Source organism: Myotis davidii, unplaced genomic scaffold (genome assembly GCF_000327345.1).
Source record: "Myotis davidii unplaced genomic scaffold, ASM32734v1 scaffold512, whole genome shotgun sequence".
Classification (NCBI taxonomy): domain Eukaryota; kingdom Metazoa; phylum Chordata; class Mammalia; order Chiroptera; family Vespertilionidae; genus Myotis; species Myotis davidii.
Genome location: NW_006284323.1, coordinates 313,934 through 334,444, shown reverse-complemented (window position 1 = coordinate 334,444; position 20,511 = coordinate 313,934). Strand labels below are relative to the sequence as shown.

General features: G+C 50.0%; 1 protein-coding gene across 1 annotated transcript in view; it reads right to left on the bottom strand.

Annotated features, from left to right (window-relative positions):
- Positions 1-20,511, bottom strand: part of PCP4 (Purkinje cell protein 4) — a 52,225-nt gene that overhangs the window by 16,346 nt on the left and 15,368 nt on the right. The window contains exon 2 of the mRNA XM_006754317.2: positions 9,025-9,076. Coding sequence (XP_006754380.1) covers positions 9,025-9,076 — 52 coding nt within the window. The remainder of the gene's footprint in view (positions 1-9,024; positions 9,077-20,511) is intronic.

Below are 20,511 nucleotides of genomic sequence, written 5' to 3'. Positions count from 1 at the left end.
AGGGGAACCGTGCCTGCTCTGCACCCCACCCCCATCCATTTCCCAGTCGGCTGGGGCCCCAGACTGTACACAGCTGTATCCACCCTCACTGCCCCTCCTGGCTACACTCCTACTAAGCACCCTCACCCCTGTCTTTGGCCACCCCCCTTTTCTTCCTGAATGACACCTGCAGGGGGCTGGGAGGGGCTCACCGAATGCCTGGAGCAGTTAACCTTCCCTGGGACAGCCTAATTGCACCAAGAATGTCAAATATGCCGTCTTCCAAACTAGCTCTGACAGTTCTCCTCTCTTTAAGAATACGAAGCCAACCCATGACCCTACGCAGTTAAAACAAAAGGAGATTGAGGGATGACTGCTTTTCTGTTTGGTTACTTTTCTAAAACCAATTTAGAACTCATGCACAAAAATTTTTCCTGCTTTGTCTTTGTAAAGCTGCAATCATTTATAGTACAAGAGGCGACATTTTTTAATTAGGGAAGCCTGCGAGGGGTTCGGGGTGAGCTGGCCCCGGGGCCTGGGGAGAGAACGGCGCTGGCAAGAACCAGGGTGATGTTCAGCTCTGGGCCCCACCCCCCGAGCTGCTGTCCGCCCTCTGCCCCTCTTCCTAGGCCTCGTGCTGTGGCTTTGCTTGCGTTTGTCCCATGGGTGGTACTAGAGGCGATCAGAAGACAGAGAGGGAGATGTGGGTATTTATTCCCTGGCCTCCTTTTCTGCTAGGGCTGCCAGATAAATACAGACTTTCCAGTTAAATACAGATTTCAGATTTTTTAAAAAAATGAAAACAATGTTCAGTATCAGGATGCTCCAAATATTCCATGGGACAAATGTTTACTATTAAAGACAAACGTGGTTTCGCTTATCCAACACTGGAATTCAACTGGGCATGCGTGTTTTTATTTACTAAATCAAGCAACCCTAAAAGTCTGCACAATTGCCCAAAGCTCAGATCTGTCCTTCCCCAGAGGCAGGCCTGTCAGGCCGTGCCTCCACACAGCATCCCTGCCCCCCTTCAGGCCCTGCCATTGCTGGTCTGCAGTGCTACCGTTCTTTCTGAGTTTCCCTAAGCCCTGCACACACCTTTGCAAATGGTCCCTTTGGTGGTCAACCGGCCTCAAAGTACTCAGGTGGCCCGGGCCCTCCATCTCCTCCCAGGACTATGGCTGATACATTCGCCACTGAGGTCTTCCGACTCCACTCTGCCAGCATTTTCCTTTGAAGATATCCCCTCGCCAGCTCGCTGACCATCCCCAGCACCTGTTCGGTGCTCGGCAAATATTTCTTAATTGAACGAATGAGCAAAACAAAGCTGGAGTCCATAGTGTTTTTGCAACATCACGTTTCTGGTTATGAAGGGCCTCAAGGTCTATATCCTGAAGAGGTTATAGTCTAACCAGCAAAAGGAGAGAAAGACCATCGAGGGGGTATGTGAAGTGGCATGAGCGAAGGGGACCAGCCTGCGGTACGAAGAGGAGAGGTTTCTCTGATCCAGGTAACTATGGCCCTGGAACGAATCACCCCAGCACGTAGCAGCCTAAACACGAGAAGTGAGTGTTCTCTCCCCTGTCTGTGGGTAGGCAGGCTCCGCTGGGCACTCTGCTGAGTCCCCCAAGCAGTTGCCGACAGATGGCCCTGGGGCTGGGGCACCTGCAGGACCTTGTCCCACCCGCCTGCCAGCCGGGCCGGGGTAGCCAGCATGGTCGCCGGCTGGTTGGGCTGCTCCAGGTGGCCAGCTCGGACTTCCTACAGCCATGATGGCTCCTAGGGAACGGGCTCTCCCACTGCACGGATCCCAGAGAGAAAACGGGGAGCTGCCCAGTTCTTCAGGTCTGGACCCAGAAAGCCATGTGCCTCCCTCTGCATTGTGCTAGCAGAACCACCCGCCCCCCACCCCCACCCAAGGGCCAAAGACTTTGTAGCCACTTTTAATCCCCTACAAAGTATGACCGCAAACCAGAAATCCCACAGAATTACAACCGATACACAAAGCACTCCAGGAATATTCCCCAAGTCCATTATAAAGTACGGAAAACCAGAAAGAGCAGGGCAGCTTTATGCCCCTTATTTGGAAAATTAGATTCAAATTAATTTTCACGCCAAAAAGCTTCCAATTATCTGTTGTGCTTAAACCGCGATAGCAGTGTAGGACATGCTGGGGAAAAATAATGCTTTGGGAAACAAATGCAGTTTTGAAAAAAGAAGTTTGTACGTGGCACCCATCACGGCCGTCCTCACGCGTGGGCAGGGCCCCTGCGCTTGGAAGGCCCAGGCCTGACTCATGCTCCACCTAATGACCGCTCAGCAGAGGCTCCTGTGAGGGGGCAGAAAGGGAAGGAGGGGCCCTGAGGGGGCTTGTTAGGGGCTTGTCTTCCTGAGCACGTGGCTGAGTGCAACTGCTCCCGCCTCCAGACAATCTGATGTGTGGCCTGAGGCATTTATCTGCTTCCTGACTCCCTGGGAGAGGGAGCAGGGAGGCACCTGCGGCTGGAGCAGCCAGGTCTGCGGGCGGGACCAGAAAACCCGCCGTCACAGTGAAGGGGTGGGCAGCGCAGGGATGCGGGCCATAGCAGCGTGATAACTGCACAGCGACGGGCGGTTGTGGACCGAGTGGTGATCACATGGTGAGGAATGTAAATGTCAAGTCACTGTGCTGTGCACCTGGAACTAATATAACATCGCGTGTCAACGATCGTTTAATAAAAAAGTGTTTAAAGAGGATTCAGGGCCGATCTGTTTTCAGCTCGCTCACGGGGATGGAAACTGGCCCCTTCCTGAAACCAAGGAGAGGCCGCTCAGGAGGAAATAAAAATCGCACTTGGAGCAAATAGCACCTCTTCTGGACTGAATGGTCTACGTGGAGCCAGATCTTCAGGATTCGTTAGCACGGGTGGGACACGCCCCTGTGCTCCTGACTACGAAGGCTGGTGGAACAAAGGGGTCAATAGTATTGGGGGGAACTTAAGCAAGCTCCTAGCAGGCTGCCCCCATCTCTCCATCCGCTCCCTCACCCTTGCACTCTGTTCTAGAATCCTGGCCCAGAGCTTTTTGGTGAGACACGGGGAGACTTCTGCCCCCTGATCTGAAGCAAGGGGTGCCCTTCTGCCCCCTGATCTGAAGTCCTGTGGTGGCTGCAAGGATGCCCCAGAGCCGTTCCCAAGGGACACCATGGCTCCGCGTTCCCTGCGAGACTCGGTGGGAGAGCAGGTGCAGCCCAAGAGGAAGTCCCGTTTCTGAAGACAGTGAGGCCCACTCTGCTCAGGAACATCCTTTCCCAAGAAGCATGAGCGCTTCCGTGTGCCTTCCCCAGTGGGGTGATCACAGAGGAACCCACTGAGAGGAAGCCCACATCTCTACACCATCTGATCACGCAGGCCAGGCTAAAAGTCAAGCCGGTTCCCTCTCCTGAAAAGCTGCCTGCTGTGCAAACTCACTCTATAAACAAAATTATGAGCGTTTTACCTACTTAGAAAAAGTAAACCATTGCCACGCCCTTGAAAATAGTATGTCCATCTAATAATTGATAAGAGGAAAATGAAACAGTCCAACTTCCTGGTGTGGGCAGGACTCCTAAGGGTAGGGTTGTCATGTTCTTGGTCTATCGGCTTCATCGCTTAAAAGATCTTAAATGACAATTTTTAGCATAGTTTATCATTTTAGCTTTGCACTAACACAGAAGGGCGTTCTCCGTATGATATGGAACAAAATTCTATCTTCAGTTAGTCTAAATTTACCCAATGTTTAATCGAAAAAAGAAAGAAGGAAGGAAGGAAGGGGAAAATATATGGATAAGCCCATAAATTAACATATGGCTTGAATGTTTTAGTTTTAAAAATTACCATGGTTGCCCTAGCCCGTTGCTCAGGGGTTAGAGCACTGACCCTCAGACTGAAGGGTTGTGGGTTCAATTCTGGTCAAAGGCACATACTTCGGTTGTAGGCTTGATCCCTGGCCACGGCCTGGGGCACATGCGGGAGGCAACCAATTGGTATGTCTCTCTCACACAATGTTTCTCTCTGTGTCTCTCCCCCTCCCTTCCACTGTCTCAAAAAAAAAAATCAATGACAAAATATCATTGGGTGAGGATTTAAAAAAAAAAAAATTAGCATGGCTGTCCCTGTAACTCCCCTGGGGTCACATGTCCTTGCCAAAGTGAGTTAACACATTGCGGACGGATTGTGAGAATTCTCGCTTCATATTACACAGTGTTTTACAAAGTATCATACTTCAAGAAGATATTAGCTTGTGAGAACATGTAATAAATAACGTCAACATGCAACGGGTATTTAATTTTAAAGTGGGCCTTTAACATTTATGTAAAACGTTTTTTGTACTCGTTCAATGGGGACTTACCTGGCCACTGGGTAGAGCTAGCAATAAAACTACTGGTCCGCAATGTGTTACGTAGGTTGCTGAGATAGTGGTGCTGGTGACTACATTTTCAGCCTGGCCAAGATGGAAGCCTGTTACCACTTCCTTTCCATGGGCTCCGGCCACAGCCAGCCTCGCTGCCAGTTTACAACCAAGACCCTCGGGGCATCGGGCGCTCAGCAGAGAGGGCAAGTGAAGGCAGGGCGGTGTGATGGGCCCGAGGGCCAGGTAGCCGAAGCCCTCCTCCTCTGCTTGGGGCGACCTTGGGGAAAATCACCTGATTTCCCGAGGAACTGTTGCCTGGCAGGGCCGCCCCACCCCCGCTCCAAGTCTGCCGTGGAACCAGGAGATTGTGTGAGAGCGTTCTCACCTATGCACTGTGTGCGGTGCCGAGAACGGTAACGGGCGCAAGCACAAATCTCCACGCCCACTGACAAGGTCCCACGCGTGCTCGGTGGGTGAGGAGCACCGCGTTTACTAGGTTGTGCCTGCACACGGGGGTTATGATGATACCCAACTAAAGGGCAGGAGAAGAGCCCTCTTCCCTCACTGATGATGGTAACACATCCCCTGTCAGCACCGACTCCCAAAATAGCCTCCACACACACTCCTCACCCAGCAGGATCCCACTGACCAGTTGGCATGGAGACCCTGATGCTTGAAGGTCTGGCTGTAATGAGCAATTGCTATTTCGTTCTCTCCCCATCTGGGTCGATACCACAGCAACCTGTGCATTCGAGTCTTCCTCCTGGAATATATATACATCCTTAGCGTGTTCCCAGCCAGCGGCACAGAGGACACAGCCCCCTGTAATATGTGTTTCAGCCACTGCTGATTTTACTTTTTTTTTTTTTTTTGGTTGCTTCAAGTACGGAAAAAAATTTAAAAAGGAGAAAAAAGGGCCAAGAGACCCAGATGGAGACCGGAGTCCTTTGACTTTTCACCTTGGGTCTGCGGTGCTCGCAGCAGCACGCGGGGTGCCGGCGCGGGCGGGCCCTGGCCTCGCGGCTGTATTACAGCAGCCGGGAAAGATGCCAAGCTCCTGGCTTGGGAATCTCTGCCTTAAAGACCCATCCTTCAGGGAGGCCGTTCCCACAGCCAGACGCAGTCGTGAAGGTTTTATTTATCTTTTAAATATATTTGTATTGATTTCGGAGAAGAAGGGAGATGGGGAGAGGGACAGAAACATCAAAGGTGAGAGAGAATCATTGATCAGCCGCCTCCTGCACGCCCCACGCTGGGAATCAAGCCGACTACCTGGGCAGATGCACCGACCAAGGATCGAACCCTGACCTCCTCATTCACAGGTCAACGCTCAACCACTGAACTCCGCCAGCCAGGCCAGTCCGTGAAGATTTTAAACGGCACGTGCTTGGTACATGCTGCCTCTCAACATGGCCGGTTGCCTTTTTCCTTTTCCAAGAGGCTCAGCTCAGGGCAGGGAGCTCCCACCGAAACTCCCACTGCGACTCACGCAGAACTGGCACCTTAGGCCGTCCGTGCGGACGAGAGCTTCACAGACCCCTGCTCCCCGACGCCGCACACGCAGCCTAGAAAAGCCGAGACTGTCTGTTGCAGGCTGAGGGCTCCTCTCTGTCACCGTCCCTACCTGAAGCAGGACCAAGTCACGTCACCGCTTTAGACAGATGCATGGCACGAGCCCGCTGTAGCTTCTTTAGAAATTGCACTTCCTCCTCTCGCCGTCCACCCCAACCTTCCGGGCTCAGAAGTAGGACAGCCAGGCCCCGCCCTGCCAGAAGTGACCTTCTCTCTCGGCCCGGCAGTGAGTGCTCAGTCACTACCACCGTGGGTTCCTCCTTGCACCACACTGGTGTCTCACCTCCCACGTGAAACCTCACCCACTCACTTCCCCAAACCACAGAGCAGTGAGAGAGCAAATGGGCCCAGGCAGCATCTGCCCACGTGGGGTCATAGGTACTGATAGTTCGGTTCATCAGGCAGCAAGGACACCAAAGGGGAGATTTCTAGCATCTACTGGCTGATCTGGAGCCAAGGAGGGTGTGTGTACAGTGCTTGGGGAATATTGAGTTTTATTTCTTATTGGAAAAACCATGCTCTGATTAATAATAATTATCTATCTGTCTATGAATCAGGTCCTTCTCAATCAATCCCTCCACCTACTTGACAGCAGAAAAATACATTTACAATATGTCTGTGTGTGTGTGTGTGTTGCACCCTCAAATCTAAAGCTGAGATAAACTGCTCTGGCTTTGGTTTTATTCAAAACAACATTTCAGGTTATTCATTGTTAGCCAGCATGTCATTCTATCAAAGCAAACTAAATCTATGTGCTCCTAGCAGCTCCCCACAACTACTAGAAATTTCTCAAGAAAAAATCTGTGTCCCAGAAACAGGGGCACCCCTAATTCAATCCAATGCCTGAGGTTTTGATCAGCAGCTCGCACCTCAAAGAAACTGCCGCTGCCCTAGGCCCCACCTTTAGCTCAGAATAACAACCGCCTCTGGGCATTTGCCAGGAGCTGGGACCAGAGGGGATTCTTTTACTAAAATCAGGCGCAGCTCTGCCGTTCACCTCCGAAGACAGAGGCTTTGGAAACAAATGTATCGCCGCTCCCCACGTCAGAAGAAATCCATTCCCGATTTAGAAATTCAATTTCGCTCGGGTAAGCCTCCCAGCCCTGAAAGCGAGCCCGTCAGAGGCTTATTATTCATAAATCTTTCCCGGGGATTGGAATCCTCCCAGCAGCCACTTCCCTCCTGTGTTTTTCTGTTCTCTGCGGCCATAAAAAATTTAACTCTTGGAGTCTCTCTGGATGCCCAAGTTTCAAGATACGGATCAAGATATCCAGCAAAATAGTTGTGGTGCGAAAAAAATCTTGTGACCATCCCCAAACTGAACAAGGGCAATGCGGGGTCAAGGTTCAGAAGGTTGTGTCTGTACCTACGGGCACATTGGACTTTACCAGGGGAGGAGTTGCAGCCGGAGCTGGGAACTATTGTTTCGCTCAAGTAGGGCATTATGTCAAGAAAAAAAATGAAATTCCTGGCCTAATCAGATCATGCAGGTGCTTTGTTCATAGGGGAATGAGAATCTCTGAGCCACCAAGATCCTAATGAATTCATTTTTTAATTAAAAAATAATAATAACCCTATATAAGGTGTCCCCCCCAAAAAATGTATACACACTTAACAGCTGATAGCTCAATGGATGTTTCTTTCTTTACAGAGTGAACCCATTGGAATGAATAATTATTCAAAGTGTGGATACATTTTGGGGGGACACCCTGTATTTCTGAAAAACCTATCTCCAAGCCACAGAGGAAAGGAGAACACCTGAGCTTGCTGGACCGTGTATTCAGAGGTTGGAAAGAGAAAAGGCATTCTGGGAACAGGGTGGATAAACGTCATATTTCACATCAATAAATACCATGGCAACAAAAACAAGAGTCTAAATTCCCAGCCAATGGCCCTCTTGAGATGATATTTAATATAACAAAATGCCAGCAGAGCCCAGGAGATCCCTCTGGGGTTGTATTGGATCTGACTTGTGTCTTCTGCAACCCAAATTACAATTCCAGGGCACTCATAATGCGCTCCGTCGTCCTCATGCTTTAAGTGTTAAATGGAGACCTAAACTACATGTATAATATTTGAAATAAGAACACTTTGCCTTGTCGATGACTAATGAGATCCGGGACTAATTGACTACTTATGATCATCTGACTGCTATCCAAATCTCATCACATTTTAATGCTCTGTGCTTCATAGATCTATTCTCCTGGGTGCCTGCTCCTTCAACACAGGTGGGCAGCTTCATTTGTATTAGTAGAAAATATACATTAAGATAAAAGAGCTCTCTAGATACCTGTGATAACACAGTAAAATCATCTGATTTTTGATGGAATGTAATATTAGGTTGACTCAGACATTCCAAGATGATCTTCTCTTATTATGAGTTTAAGAATAAGAAATTAAGCAACTTAGATTTTTAGAAAAAATGTCTTTAGTTCACTTCCAGACGTCTTTACCCCAATCTTTGCTGCGTTGTTATTGACTTTCGCCTTCAAAGGCCATGTTCTTCCCCTTCCTGGTCACACCCCAGCTCTTTCACGCCAAGCCTTCGTTCCCCATTTATAAAATATGATCATTCCTACAATTTAAGGCCCACGTGGAGGCTGGAGTCCCAGGACACAAGTAATCCGGTCTCCACTGCACACTTTTAGTTTGTGTGTACGACCACAGGGACACGCACAGATCCTACCCCTCCCCTGGAGCCAGCACTGTGCAGATTTGAAAACGTCCTTTAAGGAGTCAAGCACTTCACAGTTTTCAAAGCACTTATCTCATTTGATCTTATTTTGTCCTCACAACAACTGGGATGGTTCTCACCAACCCTAATGAAGACAACAGAGAACTATATTTGCGTTGTCATTATCCTGTTGCCCAAAGTGGGAGTCCTCTTTGGGGAGGGAACTTCTTACCACTGCATTTAGCGAGCTCGGCTTCCTTTGTAAAAGCAGACCGTGGTGCTACTGAGAATTGCTAAAGCCTCTCTACACCGAAGCACAGACATGCAGAGTAAGCTGATTTCTGGGGGAGGCAGGATCCACAGCTGCCGCGGGCCCTGAGCTGCAAGTGGAAAAACAGTAGGTAGTGGGACGACTCGTGTCGTCTTACCGTTTTCGCCAGACGTCTTGTCTTTTCCGTTGGTTGCTCCAGCACCTTGTCTCTAAAGTATAAAGAAAAGAAACTGTTACCAAATATATTCAGAATTATGTTGTCTCTCTTATCGTTTCAAGTATCTCTTTCATTATATCAAGTCTCTTATTACTTTGGCTCAGGTGGTTAAAGCAAGGTGCTCCTGAGACCAGGAAAGGATCGACCTAAGAAAGGATCTACTGAAGTGGCACAGGCTGCCTCCCTTGCTCATGTCAAGGGACAGCAGATGAGAGACTGGTGTTGATGGAGCATAACCTCATTGAGAATATGAGGGAAACAGTCAAGTGTTTGTGCCAACTGTGAGAAAATCGGCGCAGTCACCTTCATCAATGGTGGCGATTACACTGCTACATTCTCATTCCAACCACAGTGTCCAATCTCTTATTTAAATAAATTTTAGTCAACTAATATATCAGGTTTATAGTCACATGTTCCCCTGTTTTCGAGTTATTTTTCTATCACCGTTTATGCCTCCCCCTCCCCGCCTCCCCGCCTCATGCATTTTTATTTTACCAGGTTGACCAGAAGTATGAATATTTAGTGGTTGGATTTGCATCTTTGAGCAAGATGGTCTGGGGGTGAGGTCGGGGAGCTGAGTGAAATAGACATGTAAACACATAAGCATGCTTCCTCAAAGCTTATTTAGCTACTGCTTTTTAAATAACATGATGGTCAGAATTGTAGGCCCTGGAGAGCAAAGTATTTTGTCAATCAAAGTTTCTGGTAATTATCAGAAAATATGCTTTAAGTTGAAAAGGATTGAAGAGACGTAAAGTCTCTAACTTTTAGGTGAAAAACAATGAAGCCAGGTAGGGAGACTGACTTGTCTCAGGCTGCAGTCGAGACTGGAGACCGGCCTTCCTTGCCCAGAGGTTCGGTGCGATGCGGGAATTGTCACTGTTACATAACTATCTGCATGGGGCCTTGGAAGGAGAGGCAGAGCACTGGGCAAGGAGAAAACCATACGGTGACTCCTGCTAAGGGATGGAGGTGCCCTCAAAAGTTATATTTTGGTCCAAGATTCCAGCCTAAAAATAATATCAAGAAAATAATAGTCAGTTAATCAGTTTCCATTAGTATTCCATGTTGTCATGAGAAATTCCCGGGTCTTTAGTCAACCTTGAGTAAGAAAATGTTGCTTTGGGGTTCTGATTAGTGTAAATAAGTAGGGTGAATAATAAAGATTTGTGTTAATGACGTTAACCATCCTGTGTATGCATATTGCCTTTGTAGATGATAACCTAAGAGAGGCGAAATCAAGTCTTCTGTTTATTACTATGTCTACCACACGCACACACGCACCCCACACCAGTCAATGTGAAGTGCAAATGCCCACCCAGGTCAGGGGGTGCGCTGTCTCATTCTGAGAGGGGGAAACCACCTCTCTCTGGCAGGAAGTGGAAGGAAAGGTAGCAGTTGGAAAGTTTACATAAATGTGGGTCCCTTCTTCATATTTTAGAGCACCTAGCATGTTCAGAATGCTGGGTCTTCCCTATGTTCCTATGGAGGGAGAAGTTTGCAGGCCTTAACCAAACATCGTTTGTTCTTCAACACACTCCACTGAAGTCCCCATATCGTGGCATCATTATCTAAACCTGTAATGTTCAGCCTCTTCATTTAAACCAAATCACACATTTCTGAAAGATAGATTTGCAAGTGAAAATACCCCTTTCTTCTTGCCTGTGTTTATTCTGATGGCTCCCCTTTCACACACAGAGGAGGCGGGTAAGTTCACTGCACTGGATGGAAATCTCATCACCATTGTGGAGGCCCAGCAGCCATCTTGGTGATCAGAACCTCCCCGTCCCCGCATTATGCATCGATGGCTCATTAAAACAAATCAAATTCCACGAAATAAAAAGATAGTGTTCTAGAGCTGAATAAAGTCAAATTAAATGGCTTACAAGTGCAAAACAGGCGCACACTCAACCCCACTGTCTTCAGCTACCTTAGACATTGACACCTTTCAAATGTCATGAATACTTCATTTCATAAAAGATCACCTTTTAGAAACCAGATGATGTGCACGCGGGGGACAAAAAGGAGTCCTTTTCCCAGGATTCCTAAGACAGGGTTTTGTGTCAGGTCTCGTCTGATGGAGGCAAAATGCAGCTGATACATGTCGTAGGGAGATGGTGTCCCAGCTCAGAAAATGATCCTGACAAAAAATAACTAGTCATTGAAAGCACCTTTTTTCAGAATTCTTTGAGACCTAGTGGCATTTTTAAGACAAGGCTGAGAGCAGTGAGGTAATTGTCTAAGAGCTTTTCTGTTGCCGGGCTCTTAGTGGTCATCACCCATAATTGTTTATCACCAGGTGAGGAGGCTGAAATTCCCCGGTAAATGAGGAGGGTGTAAGTCAGGCTGGCGTTGGGCTGGCCACAGCTCACACGTGCCATGGCCAGGCACCCTCCAAGGCTCCCGGGCATCATGGACTCTTAGATTCTAACAACATCCCTGACAAGGTGCACACCATCCTTGTCCTCATCAGCCTCACTTTACAGATTGCATCCTAAAGGCACGGAGAGGATGTGATCACGGTCATGCAGCTGGGAAATGGCAGAGACATAACTCCAACCCAGAGATGCTGGCTCCAAAGTCTTCCCTTTAAACCTGAGCCTGAGCACCTCCAGTCTCCCCCTGGGCGCCTCCCTCAGCAGGTGGAAGGAAACAGGGCAGGGGGAGTCCCCTGTGGAGGTCAACATGACTTCATTAGCACCCACAGAGAGTTTGAGGCATCTGACTTATAGAAAGAAGCAGAGTCAACCCAACAGAACAGGGATCAATTGTAGAATGACTCTGAGATCTGTTATTAAAATTTAAATAACATGGGAACCCATAGCTAGTCTATGCTGAAATGGATGGATGGATGGTTGGATGGATAGATGGATGGATAGATGGGATGGATGGATGGATGGATGGATGGATGGGATGAATGGATGGATGGGATGAATGGATGGATAGGGAAAGGTCCTTTTTCATGAGGTGAGAGAAGTTAGTGCCCTGAGGGAGGAGGCTGCCTGTTCTCCCCACTCACGCTCCTGGCCAAGTGAGAGAAGGCTCCGCCTCCTTCATCCATTAGCACCAATCATGAGCTCAGCATCCTGAGCACCTGTGTTGCCTGCTGACCAGAAGTAGCCGCACCTCAAGAATATCACTATTCTAATTGGACTAATAAATAAGATGGCATGTTAACGGGGAGGGGCGTGATGGGCTGTCTTCGGGGCAAACCCCGGTGTGAGGTTCTAGCTGTCGGGCTCTTTTCTAGGAACTTCAGAAGTGATGCAGTGATATCCTGACCACCACCACCGTCATCCAGTTTACACACCAATCCAATGTAGTATGTTAGGGCATGCAGAAGGCAAGGAGCTTCTCTCTGACCAAACATGCAGTCACCATCACCAGGTTAAAGTGAGTGTGTGGCACATTCTGTCCAAATGACCTAGAGAGCCAGGCACACGTGTAGGAGAGCTTGCTGCATGTGGCATTCAACGCCTTTTTATCAGCAGATTTGCCTCCATGTTTCAGCCTGATCTAGAGAGCCCATGGCCATGGCCTCTGAGTACAGCTGTGGTTGGCGGAGCAGGTGAAGGTGAAAAATCAGCCCTGATTTCAACACAGCAGAACCGGAGGCAGGAGTCGCCTCATAATTCTGCTTCCAGAAGACTCTCGCCACCTTTCTTGTCGTCTGCCCCTTGCCGTGGCACTTGACACAGATGTTCTCATTCAGGTCCTCTCCTGGTCAACTCCAGCCCCGCCCTGACCCTAGCAACTTCACTTTCATAAAGCGATCCTATCTGGGACCCTCTGCGACACCTTGTCCCACCCCAGACCCAGCACCTCTTCCAGGCTCGCAGAAGGGTCTAGAAGAATAGCAGTCCCTGCCTTCTTCGGACTCTGAAACCAGAGTCCCCGCTGCTCAAGCCAGCCCTGAGCCCATCCTCCTGGGTCATCCTAGCACTCGCTCTCCCAACATCTCAAGACAGCGTCCCTGTCCCCATTCCCAGGGCCTCCTTAAGGGACAAGCATCCCGTGTGAGGAAGTGAATGCCACTCAGTTAACCTCAGGATCACAAATAAGAAAACTCCTCGGCCCGTTAGCACACAGACATTCTCCTCCAAGCATTTTCCTCCTTTCCTATTGTACCCACTTCACTACTAGGAAACGGTAAATGGCCACCTAAGGACGTGACACGAGAAATTAAAACCCAGCCTCACAGTAACCCTCGTACCCGGCCCAGGCCATGGGTCTGCTGAGTGACAGCGAGGAAGCCTGAGGGACCGAGGCCGAACCACAGCGGAGAGGACATCTCCCAGACCCTCGCCCAGCAGCTCACATCCCCCTCCCTCCTCGGTGGTGCTCACTGATAACCTGGTAGGGTTGAGAATTTCATAAACCCCCAGTTAAAGGAGCCTAAACAGAGAGCGCGTATCTGATCGCTCCTCCCGATCATCTAGTAAGTGCCAAGGGTCTAGAAAAAGGTGGGAATGGTATCAAAAGGTGTCATTTGGGGAGTCTTTTTGCCTGACAGTCCATTGCAGCAAGAGCTACAGGAAATAACAAAGACTATGTCTTCCTTTCACATCCCAGAAGGCAGAGCCTAAGACAGATGCCATTGGTGCTCCACACAGGAGAGGGGGCGCCAGGAAGGAGGGAGGAAGGATGGGAAGGGGGAAGAGGGAGGCGATGGAGGGCTTCTCATCTAGATGGCACTGCCAGGTGCATGCCACGCTGATCTTGTGCCCCTCAGGGCGGGGCGATCTGTGCCTGAGGGCCGACCCGGGGGAGGAAGGCAGTGAGTTATCACCTGCCCCTGCCTTTCCTGGTCCCAGACATGCGCCACAGCATCCGCTCCTGACGCTGCTACCCTGGGCAGCATGTCAAACTCAGCATCTGCCCGGGGACCAGCAGGAAGCCGCAAGGCAGGAGGTGAAGGGTGGGGGCCCGCAGTGCAGCGTGGGCAGGAGGTGGCACGCTGTCCCTTCACACCTGCCTGAGCCTGGGGAGCCCACGCCAAGCAGACCACCCACCGGGTCCGCACAGATCGGTCTGGTGAGAGGTGTGTGACTCAGCACATAATTGGGCTGGGTGACTCTTTTCAACCAAGTTGCAAAATCAGGGACAACCCCTTACATAAGATACTCCACCCAAGGAACGGGCCACGCCAGCCTTCGGTAGATAACTGACTTCGGATCCATTTCTCCCCAGCCTTGAGCTTGGAGTGGCTATGGAGGCACATCTGAGATTCCCATGCTGCATCGGGGGCTGGTCTCACATCAGTAAAACCATGTCTCAGCAAAACCAATAAATAAGTAGTCTATTGTAATACTCATAACCTGCATATCTTTTTCCATATGAACAACCATAAACCTACTCTTGCCCAGACAAACTCATTAATCAAGACAAACACCACACAGGATCACTTATATGTGGAATCTGGAAAAATAACTCAAACTCATAGGCTGAGAGTAGAACGGTGGTTGCCAGGGGCTGGGGGTGGGGGACACACAGAGGGAGGGTGAAAGGTCCAGACTTCCAGCTCTAAAATGAATAAGGTCTGAAGATCCAAGTGGAACACGATGGCTACAGTTGATAGCACTGCTGTATAACTGCAATGTGGCAGGACGGCGGAACTCAGGTTCTCACACAGAAAAAGGGACACATGCCAGGTGATGGACACGGTCATTAACTCGGAGGGGGGATCTTTCACGGGGTATCCACACATCAAATCCTCATGGCGGCCTCCTTAAGTGTGCTACAATTTTGTCAATTACACCTCGCTAAGCTGGAAAAATAATATTTTAATTCAATATTTTAGAAAAGCCAAAAGTACTGCATAAAGTCATGATAAGCACCCTAGCCCATTTGGCTCAGTGGATAGAGCATCAGGCTATGGACTGAAGGGTCCCGGGTTCGATTCCAGTCAAGGGCATGTACCTCTGTTGCAGGCTCCTCCCCGGCTCAGGCCCTGGTCGGGACTCGTGCGGGAGGCAACCAATTGATGTGTTTCTCTTACATCGATGTTTCTCTTTCCTTCTCTCCTCCACTCTCTCTGAAATCAATGGGAAAATATCCTCGGGTGAGGATTTTAAAAAGCCATGATCACATATATCATCTTACGTAAGACCGGGGCCGTCGGTATTGGTGGATACTTCCTGGCCTCAGGCTCCGGCTGGCTCCCAGACTCTGGTCACCGGTGAGTGAGAGACTGGAGAAGTGGGGTGACTGAGGCTCAGGAATTGTTCTGAGACAGCCTTTGAAACCTTCCATCCGCAGCTTTCTCGTGGGCCGTGATTGCAGGTTATGAACGTGTACTGTCATCGGGAGAGTTTTTATGACATGATTTCCAGAATGCTACGGTATTCATCTTTCCGATCATGCTGCTGTGTATGATTTCATCTTTGGGATGAGACACAAGTTCCCAATGAAAAGGTATTTATTTTTTATTTCAGAAAGTTGAAGAGAATGAACATGAAATAAATTCCAGCAGGTTACATGTGGGGCAGAAATGACAGTCCAAGAATATTTTCTGAATCTCTCAGACCTATAGCATTTAAGTGATAAATCTGTGTTTACTCCAGGAACTTGGCTTGACATTAAATTTGGAGAGATCTGACTTGACTAGAAAGTCCACTTTAAAGCCCCTTAGGGTCGGGGAGCAAATTGCCTTCTGAAGCAGTAAGGCCCCCAGGTCACCCCCAGGGCCCACCACTCTCCACCCTTCCTTACCCCATCTCCCCGAGAGACTAGCTCATTTTGCCACCAAATATTGGCAAGCGCTCTGTCTATGCATTTGCTTTGGTCGCACTGGACAAAAGACACAAGCCCCGTGGAGCCAGGCCCATGGGGGACAAAGAGCAAAGGGAGCCTGGCAGCCTCTGGCTCAGCCCTTGAGCTGTCAGGGGAGGAAGGGACGGCCCCTCCCAGTCTAGGGTCAGCCTCTCACGGGGGCAACACAGGAAACCTCCCCAGTTAGAGGCCTTTGGTCTCTCCCAGGCTAAGAAAGAAAAGATTCTTTTCAAAAGCAGATTGTCAAAACCGGGTTTCACACCAACCTACAGAACCATTAGGCAGTGAAGTCATGGCTCCTTGTCAGAGGCCCAGACCCAACCAGGGGTTGGGGTGCGGGTGGGGAGGTGACCGACTCCTGGACTAACTCTTTACCTTAGCTCCAAGGAGCCAGGCACTGTGCTGGGCCCTGAGGTCCCCAGGAGAAGGCACAATTCTCTGACCGATGGGCTCACAAGCTGGAGGGACAGGCAGAGACTAAACCAACCATCTCAACCCTGCGGGTAAGAGCTGGACCCAAGATGGCTAAGATCAGGGGCATGGCTGAGGGACCCCAATGCAGGTCAAGGGGGGCTTCCCACCTGCTGAGAAGGAGTATGAGTGATAGGTCCCCACCAGCTGTGCATTGCTCGGGAAATCCCTCATCCAATCTCCCTTCCCTCCCTCTGAGGGCAGATCCTAACCTCTGGCTCCTGCTGGCCACATGCAGGAGGTTATGCACTCCCCACCTGTCCATCCAGAACATTGTCTTCCACAAGACAACAGGCATTATTTGGTGACATCAAGTTGATGGCATCTGTGTATCAAGAGAAGGAGGGCCTGGCCAGTGTGGTTCAGTTGGTTGGAGTGACATCCCATACACCGAAGGGTCGTGGTTTCAATTCCTGATCAGGACACATACCCAGGTTGTAGGTTTAGTCCTGGTTGGGTGCATATGGGAGGCAACCAATCAATTCTCTCTTTCTCTCTCCCTCTCGCTTCCTCTCTCTCTCAAATCAATTTAAAAGAGAGAGAGAGAAGGGAGAGTGCTTGTTTTAGGTGCTTTTTAGCGTTTTGCCCTCTGTCTTCAACATCTGGCCTCCGCTGGGCTCTATGTACCAAGCAGTTGCAGAAACATGGCAAAGAAGGAAAGAAAACTCTGTCTCGTCCTCATGGTGGCTTACGCTCTTGTTAGCAAGTCACTCAGCGCCATCTCGCTCCTGGTGATGCCACTCAGTGCCATCTCGCTCCTGGTGATGCATTTTTCCTGGAGTAATTTTCCTCTGCGGTGCTGCCTCCCTTGCGTGCTGCGCGCCCTGTGTCCGCATTGCTCATGCCCTCGCGGCCCCAGCGCCCCTGGGATGGCAGCATCATGCCAGCGGGCCCTCAGTCGGCTCATCAATCGGAGGCAGAGCACGAAGATGCGTGCAGCTGGTTCCCACACCGCGAACCCTTTGAAAAATCGACACCCAGCCCAGGAGAGGCATCCGATGGAGACGGGCCCCACAGACCTCAGCGCCTCCTCCTACTACGTGTTTTCTCCGCTTTCTTTCCATCACCGGGTTATAAAGAAGCAAGGGGTGTGTTTCTACGGTTTTATATTTCATGTTTTATGGAAAAGGCTCATGGGTCTCTTAGAAGAAATATCAGCCTTTCAGTGAACGGAGGAGTGAGACCACGGCAAATGCAGAGTGAGACGGGACAGATGGCTGGGCGGCCGCGGGTGGGGGATGACCACGTGGGACCAGTGGGTCATTAAGCCGGTGGTTTCTTGGGAACATTAAAGCTATGTCCTTAAAGGCCACTCCCAAATGGGGGCCCCTGAAGTTTTCTGAAAAGCAGAAGAGACTTTCATGCCAACATTTCATGACAAGGACAGAACAGATTTGACTTCTTGCCTCAGAGATTTTTAAATCGTCTATAATTCTCCTGGTAACATTCTGAAAACTGAGCATTAAAAACGGCACTAATTTAATCCCTAAAGATGTAGACACGAATGTCAGAAGAGAACCTTAGCTGCATTTTATTTATATACTTTTTAATTGATTTCAGAGAGGAGAGGAGAGGAGAGGGAGAGAGAGAAACATCAATGATGCGACAGAATCATTGATCGGCTGCCTCCTGCACGCCCCACACTGGGGATCAAGCCCGCTACCCAGGCATGTGCCCTGACTGGGAATCAACCCATGACCTCCTGGTTCGTAGGTCCACGTTCAACCACTGAGCCACGCCAGCTACGTTGTTTTGTTTTTTAATCTTGGTTTAAAAAAAAGATGGGCTCTTCCATGAAAGGAGCATCATCCTGTATGACCCTCCCTAAGCCCTCCTGGGCACCGGCTTCCGCCTCTGTAAGCCCCGGAGGCTGGACCTCCGCCCAGAACACTCCGCTCTGCCCGCGTGGCATCCTGACCTTTGGGGAACAGAAATAAGCGGCTCCGCTGTCACTTTGGGGACCATTTATGACAAGGCCCCCCATGTTTGGGGATTTTGTCTTCTTGAAATTCCATTTACAGCCTTTATCTTACAGCCTTATTTTTTAAATGAGTATTTTCTACCTTTCAGTTTTTCTTTGGGCCAATATTCCTTTTAAATAACACTGTTTTCTAGTTATAAAAGGGGGATCTGGTCATTATGAAAATTTGGAAATAGGTGCACGAGGAAACCAAAAAACTACAAACCCACCCAGAGTTCACCCAGGGTAGCAGCCCTCGGGGTGTGGAGCAGAGCGCGGCCAAAGGGACCCTGGGCCCTGGGTCACCCTGGAGGCCGTGTGGCCAGCAAAGCCTCGCCACAGCCCTGTCCCCAGTCTCAGAGCCAGCGGTGAAGGCGATTGTCACTCAGGGAGCCGGGTAGGACCCCATGTCAAGACCGCTGTGCGAAGCTGAGGCTTCCCCCTGCTCCCTGGATGCCATCCCTGCTGTTTGAGACGGGGAGTGATGCACAAGGACAAGGGCAGGAGATGCCACCACCTCCCTCAGGCTCCTGCGTGTCTGCTGCTGCCACTCCGGGCACAGTCTGGAAGTTGTTGCAATATGATGTCATTTATTTGCAGGCCTGAGGGAGCATGCTGTCCTCATGACGGTGCAAACACCTTGCCTCGTGGGTTGGGTTTATTGTGCTTTAGGGTATGATGGTGAAGGATGCAGGTTCTGGGCTAACGGTAGAGGGAAGGGCTGACTCTAAAGAGACACAAAAGAACTTTTGGGGGTGATACAACAATCTCCCAGTTGTGAGACTGTCAATGTGCCTAACCCCATCAGCTATGCAACTAAAAACGGTAACGTTTACCATATATAAATTACACCTCCATAAACCTGACCCAAAAAAGAAAAGAAAGAGAGTCCTGGAATCCGAAGGTCCAGGCTGTCCCAGCCCCATGACTCAGCAGCTGTGTGACCCTGTGCTGGTCACTTGACTTCTCTGAGCCTCGGCTTCTGCTTCTCTAAAGTGGGAAGAACAATACACCTACCTCACCAGGTTGTGAGAATTAAATAAGATAAAAAACAGTCCCAAGGCCTGGATCTGGTCCCTAAAAGGAATCTGACTGCAATGCTGAGAGAGGCTTGGAAAGAGGCCCGCCCCTTCTGCTCCATCATGCTCCCTTGCAGTGAGTCGGGTGACGAAGGCACATTGGGCTGAGCAGTGTGAAGACAGGAGGAACCAGACCCGTGGCCAAATGACAGTCAACAGTGATTCCACTGCTCACGCCTTTCCCCCTTCACCTGCTCAGTTTCTCCTCCGTGAGGGATGAAATTAAGTTAAATCAAATGTGTCTCTCACGTGGCCATTAGGAGAATCCCGTCTGTGTCATCACTTTTTCATAAGGGGAGCAGCCTCTACCTGTTTGTTATTATATTACTAATCTCAGTTGTGTGTCCTGGGCCTCCGATCCTGGCATGGATGTATTTCATGTGTTTGGTACCAACCGCCGCTTGTGGTTCCTCTAGAAAGAGAAGACGCAGGAGGCGGGTGGGATAATTGCCAAAGGGGAACGCGAAAGGGCGCTGTGTGTGTGCGTGTCTTAATCGGCAGATTCTCCCCAAAGAAACACGTCTCGTCCAGCCACTGCCTTTCCGCCCTTCCTCGGGTCACCCTCGGAATAAAGGCCGTTGGGGTAAAGCCAGGTCCTTTCTCGAATGGCTGCTATGTCTGAGCGGACAATCGGCTCTGAGACAAGGACAGATTCCCCCCACCCCCCACCCCCGGCCTCCAGCTATCAGTCCTCCCTGCGCACAGGAAGTGCCGGGTTCAAGCAGGGCAGGGAGGGACAGGAGAGGTCATGGCTGACCAGCCAAATGCCAAGGGCCAGAAGGAGCCAGAGAGCCGTCGGTGAAAGATAAATGTAAAGGCAGAACCCAAGACGTGCCAATTAGCCACCTCATTTAAGGACAAATGTGCCTTACCCGGGTGGGGAGGGGGGCGCGGCCAGTTTCCGGACTGAATGAAACCCTTCCTGTATCATCGTGAAAACACCGGCCCTGCCCGTCCCGCTGGAATCATGGGACTTGGGGGGAAGTTTTCTATTTCAGAGAAGCTGACGTGAGATCAGAAAATCCGCTTGTGGTTCCCCCAGATTAAGGAAACTGGCCACAGAGACAGACACAGCTTTGCTTTGCTGTAACAGTAGCACCAGCATCGGGTCCCCGTTCCCTCCCCCGTCAGGCTGAAGGCACAGCG